The 14,265-nt window shown below is 36.7% G+C and overlaps 1 protein-coding gene across 5 annotated transcripts in view; it reads left to right on the forward strand.

Annotated features, from left to right (window-relative positions):
* Positions 1 to 662: 662 nt before the first annotated feature.
* Positions 663 to 14,265, forward strand: part of ADSS2 (adenylosuccinate synthase 2) — a 34,465-nt gene continuing 20,862 nt past the window's right edge. For 2 of the 5 annotated variants that reach the window (XM_015621994.3, XM_033512604.1), the window contains exons 1-3: positions 663 to 734; positions 1,882 to 1,914; positions 11,864 to 11,966. In XM_015621994.3, the coding sequence (XP_015477480.1) occupies positions 678 to 734; positions 1,882 to 1,914; positions 11,864 to 11,966 (193 nt within the window). In that variant the 5' untranslated portion in view covers positions 663 to 677. Of the gene's footprint in view, positions 735 to 1,881; positions 1,915 to 9,686; positions 9,714 to 11,863; positions 11,967 to 14,265 lie in introns of those variants that run through there. The other 3 variants (XM_033512605.1, XM_033512606.1, XM_015621995.3) reach the window with 2 other exon arrangements.

Consider the following 14,265-nt stretch of genomic DNA (forward strand, 5'->3'; position numbering starts at 1 on the left):
CGATAGTTTCATGAAGATACTGCTAGTGCACAGGGTTCAGATACAATTAATACAAACGTGTCTGCCTAACAAGGGAAGTATTTAGTTGTTCTTCCACTGTAAAATCTGAATTGCTCTTGATTTACCTCTTGGAGATTTCTGGTAAAATTATACTATTGATAAAATTAATAGATTGGTGAGACTTTTGCACTTAAACCTTTATCTTGTCTTCAGTGTACTAAAGAACAAAGTCTGTGTACCTGCTATCACATAAGTCATTGTTCAGACAATAAAATAGAGCAAGAATTGATTTGAGATTCAGGAATAATTGCCGAAAAAACTTTGGTTTTGTATGATTTGATTGTTATAATTTCCTCTTAGTAAGCAGGTAGCCTTGATGCCAGCAAACCTGGTAATTTTTAAGGTTACCTTGTGCTTTGTAAATTCCACAGATAATGGAAAGTTAAAGGAAAATGTTTCTTGTTCTAATTAAGGACTTCCTACCATTACTGAGTGCAGCCAAGTTAGGGAATTAAATACCAGAGTTTCATTTGTTAGTGGGAGTGATGGAAATGACAGATTAATGCATGCAAAGTTATTTTAGATAATAATTTTTTTCAAAACAAATACAGTAGCAAAAGATGTTGTGTATCTCTTAGAGTAACAGCACGACTCCACCCAATCTACCAGTGTTTACCATGCAGCAAAGAATGTCATATCTGCACCGGTTCTGTTCTCTTTCACTCATTTCATCGGTAAGTTTTTGGTCACTTCCTTTTCTTACTATTGGAAGTAGTTGATATGTTCAGCAGCTACAGTTTACAGAAGTAAGATTTCTAAGCTTTCACAGTTTTTTTTATGCCATATTGCCCATGCTACAGAATCCCATTTTCCTTCTTCTTTAGTTTTGTCCTACATGTTGTTGCTACTTCAAAGCAGAATTGCAGCTTCTTTCCATATCTTCATGTCTGGTTTCAGTATGATCTGCCTGCTGTGGGATTCTACTCCTGGGTTGCTAACGTGAAGGAATTGCAGTGTGTAGAATCTTCATACTCCCTTTTCCTCCTCTGCCCAACAGCAGTGTGTACAGCAATGCCACTGCTAATCACTTGGTGTCAACTGTAATGTGTCAACTGTAACGCAACATCTAGAGAAGATTTCAGTGTGCAGATACTTGTGGTTAAGGATCACATTGTTGCTATCAAACAGCTGCTGACTGAAGTCCTCACACCAATGCTGCCTGACACCTTCACTAGTTTTTATATGGCTACCTTTTTTTAAAAAAATGGGAATTTTTTAAATCTTCCATTTGCCAAGCCCACTGTTTTTCTAAATATTCTTATTTGAAAAATATTTTAGTTTACAGTCTGTGCAAGCCATGCAGAATTAGGAATACCAGAATCAATGTCTATAGCTGTTGGTGCTTATTTTTTAGCTGCTCAGGCATTCAGTAAGTGATGCTTAGCTAGAGCTTTCTTTAAGTGCTGGGTGCACTGTTGGACCTTGTAGTGGTTGGCAGCATACCAGTGGTGTGCTCTGGTGAGGAAAGAGTCACTAAAATGATGTCTTTGGCCTACCCCATCAGTGCTTACAGACCTACTTTAATGCATCACTGGCAGGTGATCTCCTATTACTGTAAACAGTCACACAGTGTCTACATTATTTTAAACAGAAGAACAGTTTAAATATGATTGTCCAGCTCATAAAGTTTGTACTATTAACAAAGAAGTCCTTAAAGGCACTGAAGATCAAATTATACCTTGATCTACTGATTTCTCAATGCTCTTAACATCTTACTGTCACCTGTTACTACAGAAGCTTAATTTATGTGTTTGTTGACTGAGATGCAGTACTCTGTAGCAGCTCATTAAGATTTCAAATGATTTTTTTTATTATTTCTAGTGTACTGTTTCACGCATTTGGAAGGTGTTTTCTGTAAGTGTTCCCAAAGTCACTTTCTGTTTTTCATGTCCTTTCTTGAATATTGCTGTGATTGCTACAGACATTGGTTTTGTGCATTGAAGCAATGTGGTGCTGGACATATCTGTGCTTTGAATGTTTTTTTTGATCCGTATCTGCTTGCCTCACTTGATTTCTTTTATCTCTTAGGAATAGATTGGTCTTTGTTCTGGACTTGAATAATGACTCCTGTTTCCTACCTAGCATATATAGACATTGCAGCAGAATAAAGTTTTGCAGGTCAAGTCAGAACCATCTCTAAAGAGTCTTTCTGAATAATTCCTTTCAACAGTAGTTCTCAGAGCTAATTCTATAAGTATAGAGAAATGGATAGAGTTTCTTAAGATTAATAGCCTTCAGTAAAGTTAATGTTTTATTTGTTAGGAGAAAACAGGTGAATATGTAAAACATAGTGTTCTTATTTTGTTATATTCTGCCTCAAACCACATTCTTGATGCGACAACACTTGTTCTACACATTCAGAAATTTCTGAAGTCTAGCCAAATTTTGAGAAACCTTTATAAAGTGTGCAACATGATGGCTCCTTGAACTAGGTTTGGATCTTGCAAACATGAATGGATTTTTAAACTAAGAAAATGGCTAGCTGCTGGCTGCTGTTTATACTGAAATTCAGTAATAGGTTATAGACTGGGGTTTATTAGCTGTTTATTCACTGTGGATGGAGAGGGGAGAGAGAGAAATTAATCACAAAATATATGAGAATGTGAGAAAATTAATTAATAGAAAAACCTTGTTTTTAAAATAGTTTATACATTTTTAAAAGGGGGATAGTTTGCAGTCTTAAGTTCAAAATACATTTTTGACAATATGTCTTGAAATGAGGAATGACTAGCATAGTAATTGCAAAGTTGTGCCTGCTTGAAACACATCATGGGGTTCAGACATGAACCTCACTAGACTGATGAACTTTTTAAAGGTGTGCTCAGCATTCAGAATCTGATTGTGGCAAGAAGTAGCCTTTCATATGTTTCTTGTAAGTAATGTTAATATTCAGCTTTCTTGGTGTATTTTTGACTTTTCATCTGAGAGTTAAATGAAAATGTTTACAACCATATGATGCCAAAGCAACATCGACTTGCTTCTTGCCCAACTTGGCAGTCACTTGGATAGCTAGCTCAGAAACAACAGTGGTTGCCCTGAGCTAAAAATGAATGCTGGAATGTGGTAGCAATAAAAGTAAACTGTAGAAAAAATTATACACACACACATCTGATGGAGAGAGTTGAAAGGAGTGTATGGCTTCTTCCTTAACGTTGCATGAGATAACATCTCTTTAAAGTAGACAACTAATTTTTATTCTAGAGGAAATAACTTGAAAGACTTCTTTGCTCTTCCCTGAGGCATCATATTTTTTAGATAGACAACTTGGCATGATCATGACATAAGAAAAGGCAGTGACTGTCATCATAGACTTTTTGGGTGGATGGTTCTCTTAAATACACATGTCAGTATTTCAAAGCTGCTCTGAATACTCTTGTATTTAGTACCAGTTTAGAGAGTCATTTCACAATATGGTGTTAATTGCAACTGCAGTCTGCTTTCCTCAAATCTTTTTTTTCCCTAAGCACCTCCACTGCAAAGTGAAGTTGTAATGCAGACCAGTCTTAGCAGTGATGGGAGGACTGCTGTAGGCAAGGTGGTTTGAACTGTCTTGATGTGTTCAGAAGGGATTTAACAGTTCTGGTGTTTATGCTAACATGTACTCTGCCCTTGACTAACGAAGATGTGCTCTGGAAATAAAATACCTGATTTCAACGTATGTAGATCTAAAATCTAGAGAAAGATACGTTGTTGTTCCTCATGCATGTTGTTTCATATGTGCACTATATGTTTCTGCAATGATTTTTTACTAGCATCTTCTATTTATGTATGTGCACTTTTAATATTTGACTAACGCACATGGCACACATGTATTCTTGCTCTACACAAAGGTTTTCCAGGACAAGGAATGTTTAGCTGTTTTTTTTTTTCTGTTATAGTGCGGAGTTATAGTTTTGCTTTCATTTTATGAATAAGAACTCAGCTTTCCTTTTTGATTTTGCTGAATATCTAAATTGGTCCATTCATGTTTCCTATTAGATTGTTGGCACTTTTTTGCCAAAGAAAAAAAAAAGGAAGGGAAAACCCCGAAGTTTTAAGATAGACTGAATTTAAAACTAAAAGGGACTGTCTTTCAGTGAATGATGGATGTACTAAGTGTGTATATTTTTCCTGAAAGAGTCCCATGTGCCAGGAAGATGGAAGAACTGCAAATTCTTATCCCTTAAACTGGAAAGACAAGTGGTGACATCCTTTGCATGCATTTCAGGCAAACCAGTGAGATTGGCTGCAAACTGAAGAGCAAGGAACTTCTTTGCTCAAACTCACCAGAGGAAAGGTGTTCTGGTTCAGGATGTCTCTGTAAGCATTTGAGTAGGGCTTTGTATAATTTTCAGTCTTTTTGGAAAATGAGATTCCATGTTTCCTGGGTTGTTGACGTCACTCAGCTTCACATGAGCTCCTGAGTTAAGAGGCATTCCACATAAACTAGAGCTTGTAACATCCACTTTCATTAGCTGAGTTTTGGCTGGTTAGTGTTGTAAACTTGAAGTCTTAGCTGATTAAACTTTCTTGTGCTATTTTAATTCTGTAAGAAAATAATCTTTTGGTTAAAAAAGAGCATCTCTCTTTAATCCTGGGAGTTTATTGGTCATGGTGCAAAAATGTTGATTAGGTAGTCATCAGTTCAACTTTCTGAAGACCAGCATAGGTCATCACTGTTTCATCAAATTAACTGTATTAAATTATCAATAACTCAAATAAAAAGGTTGGTTCTTATTTGTCCATTGAATCAGCTTAATACATGAATGTTCCTTGGGGGCTTTTCACTAGTACAGCAGTGCAATTCCAGAAGAAAAATTGCTGTTAAATGTTATTATTAATGGTTCTTCTCCATGCTGTATATGTGATTAGAAAGCTATTGTGCATGGACATAATGTATCAATCTAAAGGGCTTTGGGAAGGTTCAGAGTGAGAAGACTTATCCTTAAAGTTGCTCATACATCTTTAGGAGTTTACCAGTCTGGGTCCAAAGCATGACTCTGTAATAGTGACACTTCTAAAATTTTTTTCAGTCTTCAGAGCTATAAGGAAAAAAATTGTAAAATTGCAGTCAGGTGCTTCCATTAATATTGTTTCTAGTTCAGTTCTGTTCTTTGTTCTTCCCAAAATGCTGGCAGTTATGGTGTTTAAAAGCTATAGAAAGTAAAAGTAAGTAATTTTGCATAGCCAGAGGAAGTGCTGAAATGATTAACCTTAAAACTGATAGATGTCATAGGATGAAATAGGACATAGATGTTCTGTTAGAAACTCTATTCAATCAGCATGTTTAAAATGTGTCCTCTTTGATACTATTGATTAGTCTTCAGTGGTTTTTCCACTGATGCTGTCTGGACAAGGGCACAATGTTGTGTAACTGTTGTGTTTGTTTCAGGTATACAAGTATAGTGTTAGTGGTAAGTGTTGCTTTCCAGTGCTTTGATAGTGGCTTTTGGCTAGCAGGAGTCACTTGTTTGATTTATTGATATTTCAGGCTTGTTTCTAGTAAAATGTCAGCTAGCAGATAATGATTTTTTTCCCCTTTCAAATTAGTATTTTTAGGCCCTCAACAGTCTTGTAAAAAGGGTGTTTGCAAAGAGTGTTTATCAAACAGCTCCCAGATGAGCAATGCTTGCAGCTGCCTTTGCTATCTTATGACCCCTCTGTGTGCGTGTCACTGATTCTGTTAACATTTGCCAGGATAGGTATGTTTTAGAATGGTATCTTGTGTTGTGTGTAGTACTGACCTACCTATCTGAATTGAATATGCAGATTCTTGGGTGTGGTGCTTACCCTGAGAAGGATTTTTGGGCTACTTAATCTTTAACAAGCTGAGGTAAAAAAACCTTGATGTTTTTGTTTACTTTGTGAAAATACCTCTGAGCAGCTTACCAGTGTAAAATATTTCAAAAATAGTGTTTTGTAGTGAATGTTTTATGGAATTATGTTTATAGAAAGCAGGTAGGTATGAGGTTTTTGTTACAAGGACTGCTGTCAATCTTAATGGTAGTAGTGTGATAATTTGTGGGCACCTTTGTCTCCTGTAAATTTAGCTCTTCTACACATTGAATAATTTGGATATTTCAAGATTACCAGCTAATGGTCAGGGATCATATGCAGTTTCAAGGAAGTGATTTAAGCATACTGCACTGGTAAAACTGTAATAATGTCTTTTAAGAGTTTATATGTTCAGTTATCCTATACAGGTTTTGTTTAAATATTACAAATAAAGGAGTGATCATGTTCCTGACCTTACTTTCCCTATTCCACTTGAAATACTTTAAAATAATACTGTAATTTAATAGTGTCAACATTATTCAAGGAGAAAAAAGTCACTATCTCTTAATAGGATTTTAAATTGTTCATCCATCAGGGCATCAAACTAAGTCCTTTACTAGATCCTTGTACTGAAATCACAGAATTGTAGAATGGTTTGAGTTGGAAGGTAGTTTGAAAATCACTTAGTTCCAGTCCCCTTCTGCTGTGGGCGGGAACACTTCACTAGACTGAGTTGCTCAGAGCTCCATCCAGCCTGGTTTTAGACAGTTTCAGGGATGGGGCATCCACCACTTCTCTGGACAACCTGTTGCAATGCCTCACCACCCTCACCGTAAAAAATTTCTTCCTAATATCTAGTCTCAGCCTACCCTCTTTCAGTTTAAAGCCATTCCCCCTTTTCCCATCACTACATGCTCTCGTAAAAAGTCCCTCTCCAGGTCTCTTGTAGGTCCTTTGGGTAATGGAAGGCTGCAGTAAGGTCGCACCAGAGCCTTCTCTTCTCCAGGCTGAGTAGTTCCCACTCTCTCAACCTGTTTTCACAGAAGAGGTGCTTCAGCCCTCATCTTCTTTGTGGCCTTCCTCTGGACTTGCTTCAGCAGCTCATGTCACGTCAAGACACACAGCAAAGGTTCATGCTTGTTATTCATGATGATTTTCATGCTGTGTCTCCCAATAAATGGAAGGAAGTGTTTTCATTCTAATCCAACTGGCAACCTTTTGAGCTGAATTTTACACTGTAATTTGATAAAGCTGTGGGCTGCTGAAAGTGCTGATTCTTTGGTCACCAAAAATCTTTTGGGAGCGGAGAGAAAGCTGTTGCAAGTATTGTGTCGAAAGGTACAAGGAAAAAAAATAGTGAAAGGAAGAAGGACAAAGAAACTGAATGCTTTTAACTTATTTTAGTGCTAAGAAGGTTGCTGACTTCTGAAAATCCAATTTTAGAAACCTTAAAGTATGCTTAGACTGCAATGCTATGTCTTGATAGAGATGTAAAAATAAATGGCATTGTATTTAAGTAAAGTATGCTTGGGACTTCAGGCATAGTGCTCGAGTTAGCCCCTTGAAAGGAGCATGGTGTTACTGGGTGTTGCTGGTTCTTACTGCTGTTTGTTTTGGGTTGCTGTTTTGTTGCCAGATGGAGAATTGGTTTTGTGTTCTGTTTTTTGTTCTTTTCCTATATACTCATTTTTCTGTGATGAAAGAGATTTCCTCTGCTGCTGTTCTGCAGAATGGGAAAAACGTATCCCACTGAAAAAGTTCTTTGTTCAGAGTTCTGCTGGGATCTTGCATCTCTCATGTATAAGAAACCATCTTTCACCCCTGTCCATCCTGTTGTGCAGTCTCAGTCTATTTGTAGCTGAATCCAGAGTTGCCTCACTCTCAGGGCTGAGAATCTTGGCCATGGTGCACTTGTTGGCTCAGCCAAAGGAAATCTTGTTGCACAGGGAAAAAGGCAAAAGAAACCACTGCTACACATGTGTAGTGTATTCCAGACTGAGCAGGAGCATCCTTGGTCTTGCTGCACATTTGCACACTGCCTGTGTTGGCACAGAGGTATTTCAGTTTTCATATATATGGGAGAGAAGTTGTGTTGTTTGGGTACATAAAAGATTACTGAGATGTGGTAAACTGATTTTTTATTTAGTTAACTAGGGAGTATTGCCAGCCTCAATGTCTGTATATCTTAACGGAAATGACTTGTATGTCTTAATTTCCCTCTGGCAAAACCTTTATATAAGGTTTTGTATATCATTTGAACATGAATTTTGTTTAACTAATAGTGAAAATATTTTCCACAGTTAGTTCTCCATTAGTAATGTTTAAATATGTGAATCAAAGGAGTGTTAGTTTGAATGACCTGGCTGGTCCCATTTGGTTTAGTTGGATGAGGGAGGAGGAGTGAGAAATCCAGATGGAAAGCACAGAAGCCAGGAGTGACTTCATCAGTTTAAAGCTTAAATTATGCTCAGAGGCAATAGTTGCCTGCATTAACGTCAATATCTGGAGAAGGGAAAAAACAACCCAAAACAAATTCAAACCCCATAACCTAAAAACAACCCTCCCCTTCACCTCAGCACCACTAGAACGCCGAGTTCAGATTTCTGTAATTAGAATTGTTTACCAAACCCATGTTGAGCAATGTCTGAGCACACAACGTGTGTACTCTTCACTGCAAGTTCACTGTAAAGTGTACAGTGTAAACCATTATTTTAATATATTACAACTCATACTGTGTAACCACATGCTTGCATTTCTGTAGTTAGGGTACAGTTTGATACCTGTAAATCAGCAGAAGAATTCTGAAAATCGAGTTCATTACAGGCTGTTACTTTAATGCTTTCTTAAAATACGGTTTGAAATTAAAAATGCTTTTCAAAATGGCTCATTTTGACAGAGTAACATCAAGAGCAATGTGAGGACTGACTTAATATTCTACCAGACAGCTTCCATCAATAGCACTTTCGGGATTGAGTCTTTTCCTATTGTAGGCATTGTAATATTATAATCAATAATTTCTGAGATTCAACTTTGGGTCTAATCTGAAAGTATGCTTTTGGAAACCTTGAGGTATTCACATGGCTTAAGATGGTGATTTGTCACACATTTTCTACTTTAGTCTCTAGCAAAATCCCTTAAAGTAGAGCTGCTCACAGTAAACATGTAGAATTAAATACCACTGGTTTGCTTCTAGGTGAAGCCTGATCTCTGTTGCCTGAACAGTTCAAGGTTTAAAAGGTAAAATGCCATTTTTATTTTGTCAGCCATGAGGTATTTTCCAGTGAGCATGGAACTAACACCCTTGGCATCATTCAGCAGTGCAAAGATGAAATCTTGACACAGCCAGAAGTCAGCAGTATGCTCTCATGACTGACAGTCAGAGGCTGCATGCTGTACACCTTGTTCAGGCACATATGACTGCTGAACTTTAAGTTGCCATGTCTGAATGGCACTAGCAACTTGGCAAACTTTAGGACACTAAAAACTTATTGTTGATCATGATCTAATTTCTAGAGTGGCCAGTTTTTCTTACTCTTTTTTTGGCATTCATGACACTAGAGAACTTTTTTTTTTTTTTTTCTTTTTAATAATTTGAGAAGCAAAACATGAAATTAACTTGTCCAGCTAGTCAGCTAGTAGAGAATTTCAAATGAATAGTCATTCACTAGTGTTAGTGTTATTTATGGGTTAGTCCAGTTTATTTATGCTCCTGTGGGAGACTTTGGACTTGTCTTCCCATTTGTAAAGTACTAATATCTCATACTTCAGTGTTGTACTTCGACCTCTCTATTGAATTTTCATTTAAAGCACTTCAGTGCTCATGTTAAAGTTGTCTAGACTGATATTAGCAGTGAATCTAATAGGAAGGAATAATTTGAAGGAGTCTAATGTGGAAGAAGGTGACTATCACTTTAAGCACAAGTACTTGACTGTAAATAATGCTTTAGTGCATAACTTCTTTGCCAAGCAAGGTTTTGCTTACCATCTCAAACATTGAGTAGAAAACTCATGTCTTTTATTACTAAAAATACCTAGTGCATTTTATATAAGTATAAAACTTAATAGTTCTTAAAATATTGTTGACTTTTGGAGAAACTTGCAGTAGCTCAGGAGTATCAGTGTTGTATTTCAAAAATAATTGTGAATGATCAATCTGCTAATGTATCTAGTTAGCATCCTTTTAAGTCAAACGAACAATTGTGGAATGGTAGATTGCTATATAACCTTTCTTAAAGCTGTTGAGTAGAAAGAATGCAAACAGGAACAGGAAGTTTATTCTTGAGCATTTATTACTTTCTTGGAAGAGTAAATTTGAAAAGCCTGCTTTATGTCTTCATTCAATATATTTCATTTGTTGTGACGTGAAAATTTCTCATTGTCTGGTTGAGTCTCTTGCAGTGAAAATCTGCATCCAAAAATTTTACAGCTACTTCAAGGTAATGTTTACTGCATGGAAAAATTCTGCAGTATGTTACTAAAAAATTTAAACTTTTATTAAACTCAGGCGTGTGCTTTGTTGGGTGAAGGTTTGTAAGTTTTCTCTGTTTTCAGAGGAGGTGAAATGGTTGCAAGTCCTCAAATAAATAGTGCTGAAATTACAAAATTTTCATTGCTGACTTCAATGAGATGAGGCTTGTGCCTGTGGCGTGTGTGTCTGTGTACTGGCACAAATGTTTGATATCAACAACTACTCTTTATTTGTATTGTCAGATACAACTTAATATGTTGGATTCATGCTTTGTAATTGTTGTAGAAGTAGTGAGTAGCTGTTGAGTCCATTGTTTAGAAAAGTCCATCTGTGATGCAATACTCTGAAATATTTCAGATTTAAAATTCCATGCATTAATAACTCTTACAGTTTCTCTTTTTTCATATAACGCCTTTCTTCATTTTGAAATGAAGAAAGGCGTTATATGAAAGTCTGTGCTGAAAGGTGGCTTAGCTTAAAAGTCTTTCTTTAAGATTTTCTTTCTGTGAAGCAGTTTGTTTAACTTCTGGTGTGAGGTGCCTATAAAGGATGTTCCTGTGGTTATGACAAACAGAACCATTTTGTATGTAACCTTGTATTGCACAAATGACTGGGTCACAAGAGAGTATAAGCTTATTTTCAAAAGTACAGCAAAGAAGAACTGGGGATATTTGGTAACTGTTTTGTAATCTTTTTAGTTTCATAAGCCTTTCTTGACCGTCTTTAAGACTTGGTCACAAGCTTCTTTTAGTATTTTAGATGGATTTCACAGTTTAATGAATCTCTTAATGCTCTCTTTGTCATAATGAAAAGAGCTAGAAATGTTTGAAGTGTTGGTTTGCTGTAAATGGTTTCTGGTAACTTACGAAACCAGAGTTGTTTTAGTTGTCTTTAGATTCATCACTTAAACAGCATGTTTAATATAACATGTATTTAATATAAATGACTTCTACTATTACATAACTTTTATCAGAAAGGAGGTATAGAATGAACTAGGTAGTTTTGCAGGTTACTGTTCACAGAAGAACACTCAAAAGACTGAACCCAAAATTCAGAAGAAGCCTGCATGTTGCCAGATGACAAGACTTACCTACCCCAATAACTGTATGGTTTTATACTCCCAGTTTAACTGGGGATTTGTTGTTTGTTTGGTTGGGGTTTTTTTGGGTTGTATTTTTTTACTTTGCTAAAGTTGCAATTCCACTCTTAATACTTTACTTTCCATAACTGTAACAGAAAACTAATAATATTGATGATGGCTTTTAGAAATGTTTCGCATGCTCTAGAATATTTATGTTTTCCATCTGATAATTTTAGAAACATTTTAATCTTATTCCACAATTTTGTACCTTTGATGAACCAAAACACTGTCCAAAGTCTATATGGCAGATAATACTGATGTTGAAATTGTCCAGTTTGACAGAACAAGTTTGGCTGATTTCCTGGGAAATCTCTGAATGCTTTTTTGTAAAAGAATTGAAAACCGTGGAACCAATTTATTCGATCTCTGTACTGTGTGTTCATTTGTCTTTAGTATCAAAAACTGTTTAACACTTTTTTTCTCCTCCCCCCACCACTCAGGGAGGCAATAATGCAGGGCATACAGTTGTTGTGGATGCTGTGGAGTATGACTTTCATCTTCTGCCAAGTGGGATCATCAATCCAAAAGTCACTGCATTCATTGGTAAGTGGGACATCTCTAAAAAACAGACAGTACTGTAGTTACTTCTGACACATTAAAATAGCACAAAATATATGTGAGGACATACAGGATCAGGATTATTTTTATTCAATTTTTCCTAGGCCTAGACTCTTTACTGTCTTCCGAATACTGCCCTTTCTCAATTGTGAAGTTTGGATTACAGAAATTTCTTTTGTGTTGGATAGTTCACCTTTGTTCTTACCTATCCTACCAATGCTAGCTAGCTGCCCAGTGTATCTTCATTCTCCCGTTCTCTCTTATTTTCTCTACCATTTATTTCTTTTATTCTCAGAATACTGCTCTGTCTTTTAATATTCAGCCCTATTAAGTACTTACCAGTACTTTTTGAACCATAGATCTTTCCTCCCTTTTCCATTGGATTGTGAAATGAATGCTTAACTGCAAAAGACTTCCACACTCTAGAGTTCTTACTAAGAAGTCCCCTCAGGAGAATACATTGGAAGGTTTAGGGCAGTGGCAGTACTAGGTGACGTCAGAATCTGTTTGCTTTGTAAAGAGGGATTTAGGCTATCTAATCTGCTGTCCCTAAAAAACTACTTACGTCCTTACTGCTTTCCCTTCTTGGAATCCTGTTTCCAATCCTGCATGATTTGGGTTTTTTTCTTTGGATTGCTTGGATGGTCAACCTACTTAATAATGTGGTGTAACGCATGGAATTTCCTTCTAAAAATTAAGATAAACATAAAACATATATACACACCATTATAATTATGTTTGTGATTGAGTGCTGTTTCACCAGACGGGTTGGGTCTCTGAGTCACTAAAGGCTATGACTTAGCAATGCTTCCATGTTGCTCCTTTGATATCTAGAGCTCCTGTCCCTTAGGCAGTGTATGTCTCCAAGTCAGGATTCTGTTGCCATGCTCTTCCTGTCACTTCTGCATCTCATTGCTCTGAGCCTGCAGTCTTGCCTTTCAGCTTTAGTGTATGTGCCAAGAGCAAGTGGTCATTGACAGTTTGCTAAAGAGCAGCTGAAGAGCCTCTGTAGCAAGTTGTGTTGATTCATAAACAGTCCAGCTGGTAGTGACTGTATACTCTGTCAGCAGTAAATCTGTACTTGATGGGATTTGGTGGTTAATTGCCTCTTTCAGCTGTTACATTGTGACTTGATAATGGGATAGTTACGGATCAACTTGTCCTGCCTAATACTTCCACAGAAATGGAGCCAGTGAGTGTAATGGATTCCTGTTGATGATGGAAAGTTTGGGATGTTAACTGTTCCTAGTTTTGAGGGCTGAGGCAGATGATACTACTTCTCATTTGATGTTACTGTGCTATGTTTCTTAAGATTATTGCTTGAAAACAGTAAAAAAGGATGCCCGTTTGCCTTGTGTTCTTTGGTGGACTTGGTTGATAGGAAAACCCCCATCCTTTAACAATACAGTAGCTGGAAGAGAACTTTTTACAAACTCTCTTGCCTGTATCTTTTTTCTTTTGGTCTTGCCTGTTCGGAAGTTTTTTCTAGGTTCTTTTAGGTATGCCTTATGTATAAAATCTCAGGGGAAAAAAATGGCTTAGGATTCCACTGAAATGTATGTTCAAAAAAAAAAAAAAGGGCAAAATGATGGGAGTATTATAGTAGAGTATTCCTATTGTTTAGGACTGTATCATGAAGGTAATAATAAAGAAGTCTTAAAATAATTTACGTTTAGAATGTTTTTATTGGTGTGAAATTAGGTGATATGCAAATAGTTTTGGATGGCAGATCCCTTTTTCAGCTAGATGTTATACTGGTAGCTTTGAATCTACTGTGTTTGGTATGGCCTTGAGATGGTTCAGTTTTGCTTGCAGAATGCTCCTTCCTAGGCACTCAGTGATGCTGGTTAATTGTATGAACTAGTAGTCTTTTTCTGAGCAATGTGACAGCTGTAGGAAGGCGAGCTTGCTTTTGATAGGACTTTTTCCTCTGTTGGTTTTGCTAGTCTCTTAACTGTCCCACCTCTATGTACAGAATATTCTGGGTCTGTTTACAGCAAAAAAGTGCCTGCAAGGATGCTACTGTTTACAATGGCGATAGAAATGTGTCAAGCTTTTAGAAAACAATGGGGTTATTAAATGAAGTACAAAGTGGGAAGTTGATTTTAGATAAGAGGAAGTTGGACTTCAGACTGTTCTACCATTCTTTACTGTTTGTACTGATCTAAACTGAAAGTTTGTTGCATTTGTTAGATTCAAGGCAGGTAGGTAGAAGTGCATACTTTAGGAGCAAATCCAGCTTAGACACATTCCCAAGAATCAAAATTGCATTAAGTTAAAAATC

The sequence above is a fragment of the Parus major genome, chromosome 3 (genome assembly GCF_001522545.3).
Source record: "Parus major isolate Abel chromosome 3, Parus_major1.1, whole genome shotgun sequence".
NCBI lineage: Eukaryota > Metazoa > Chordata > Aves > Passeriformes > Paridae > Parus > Parus major.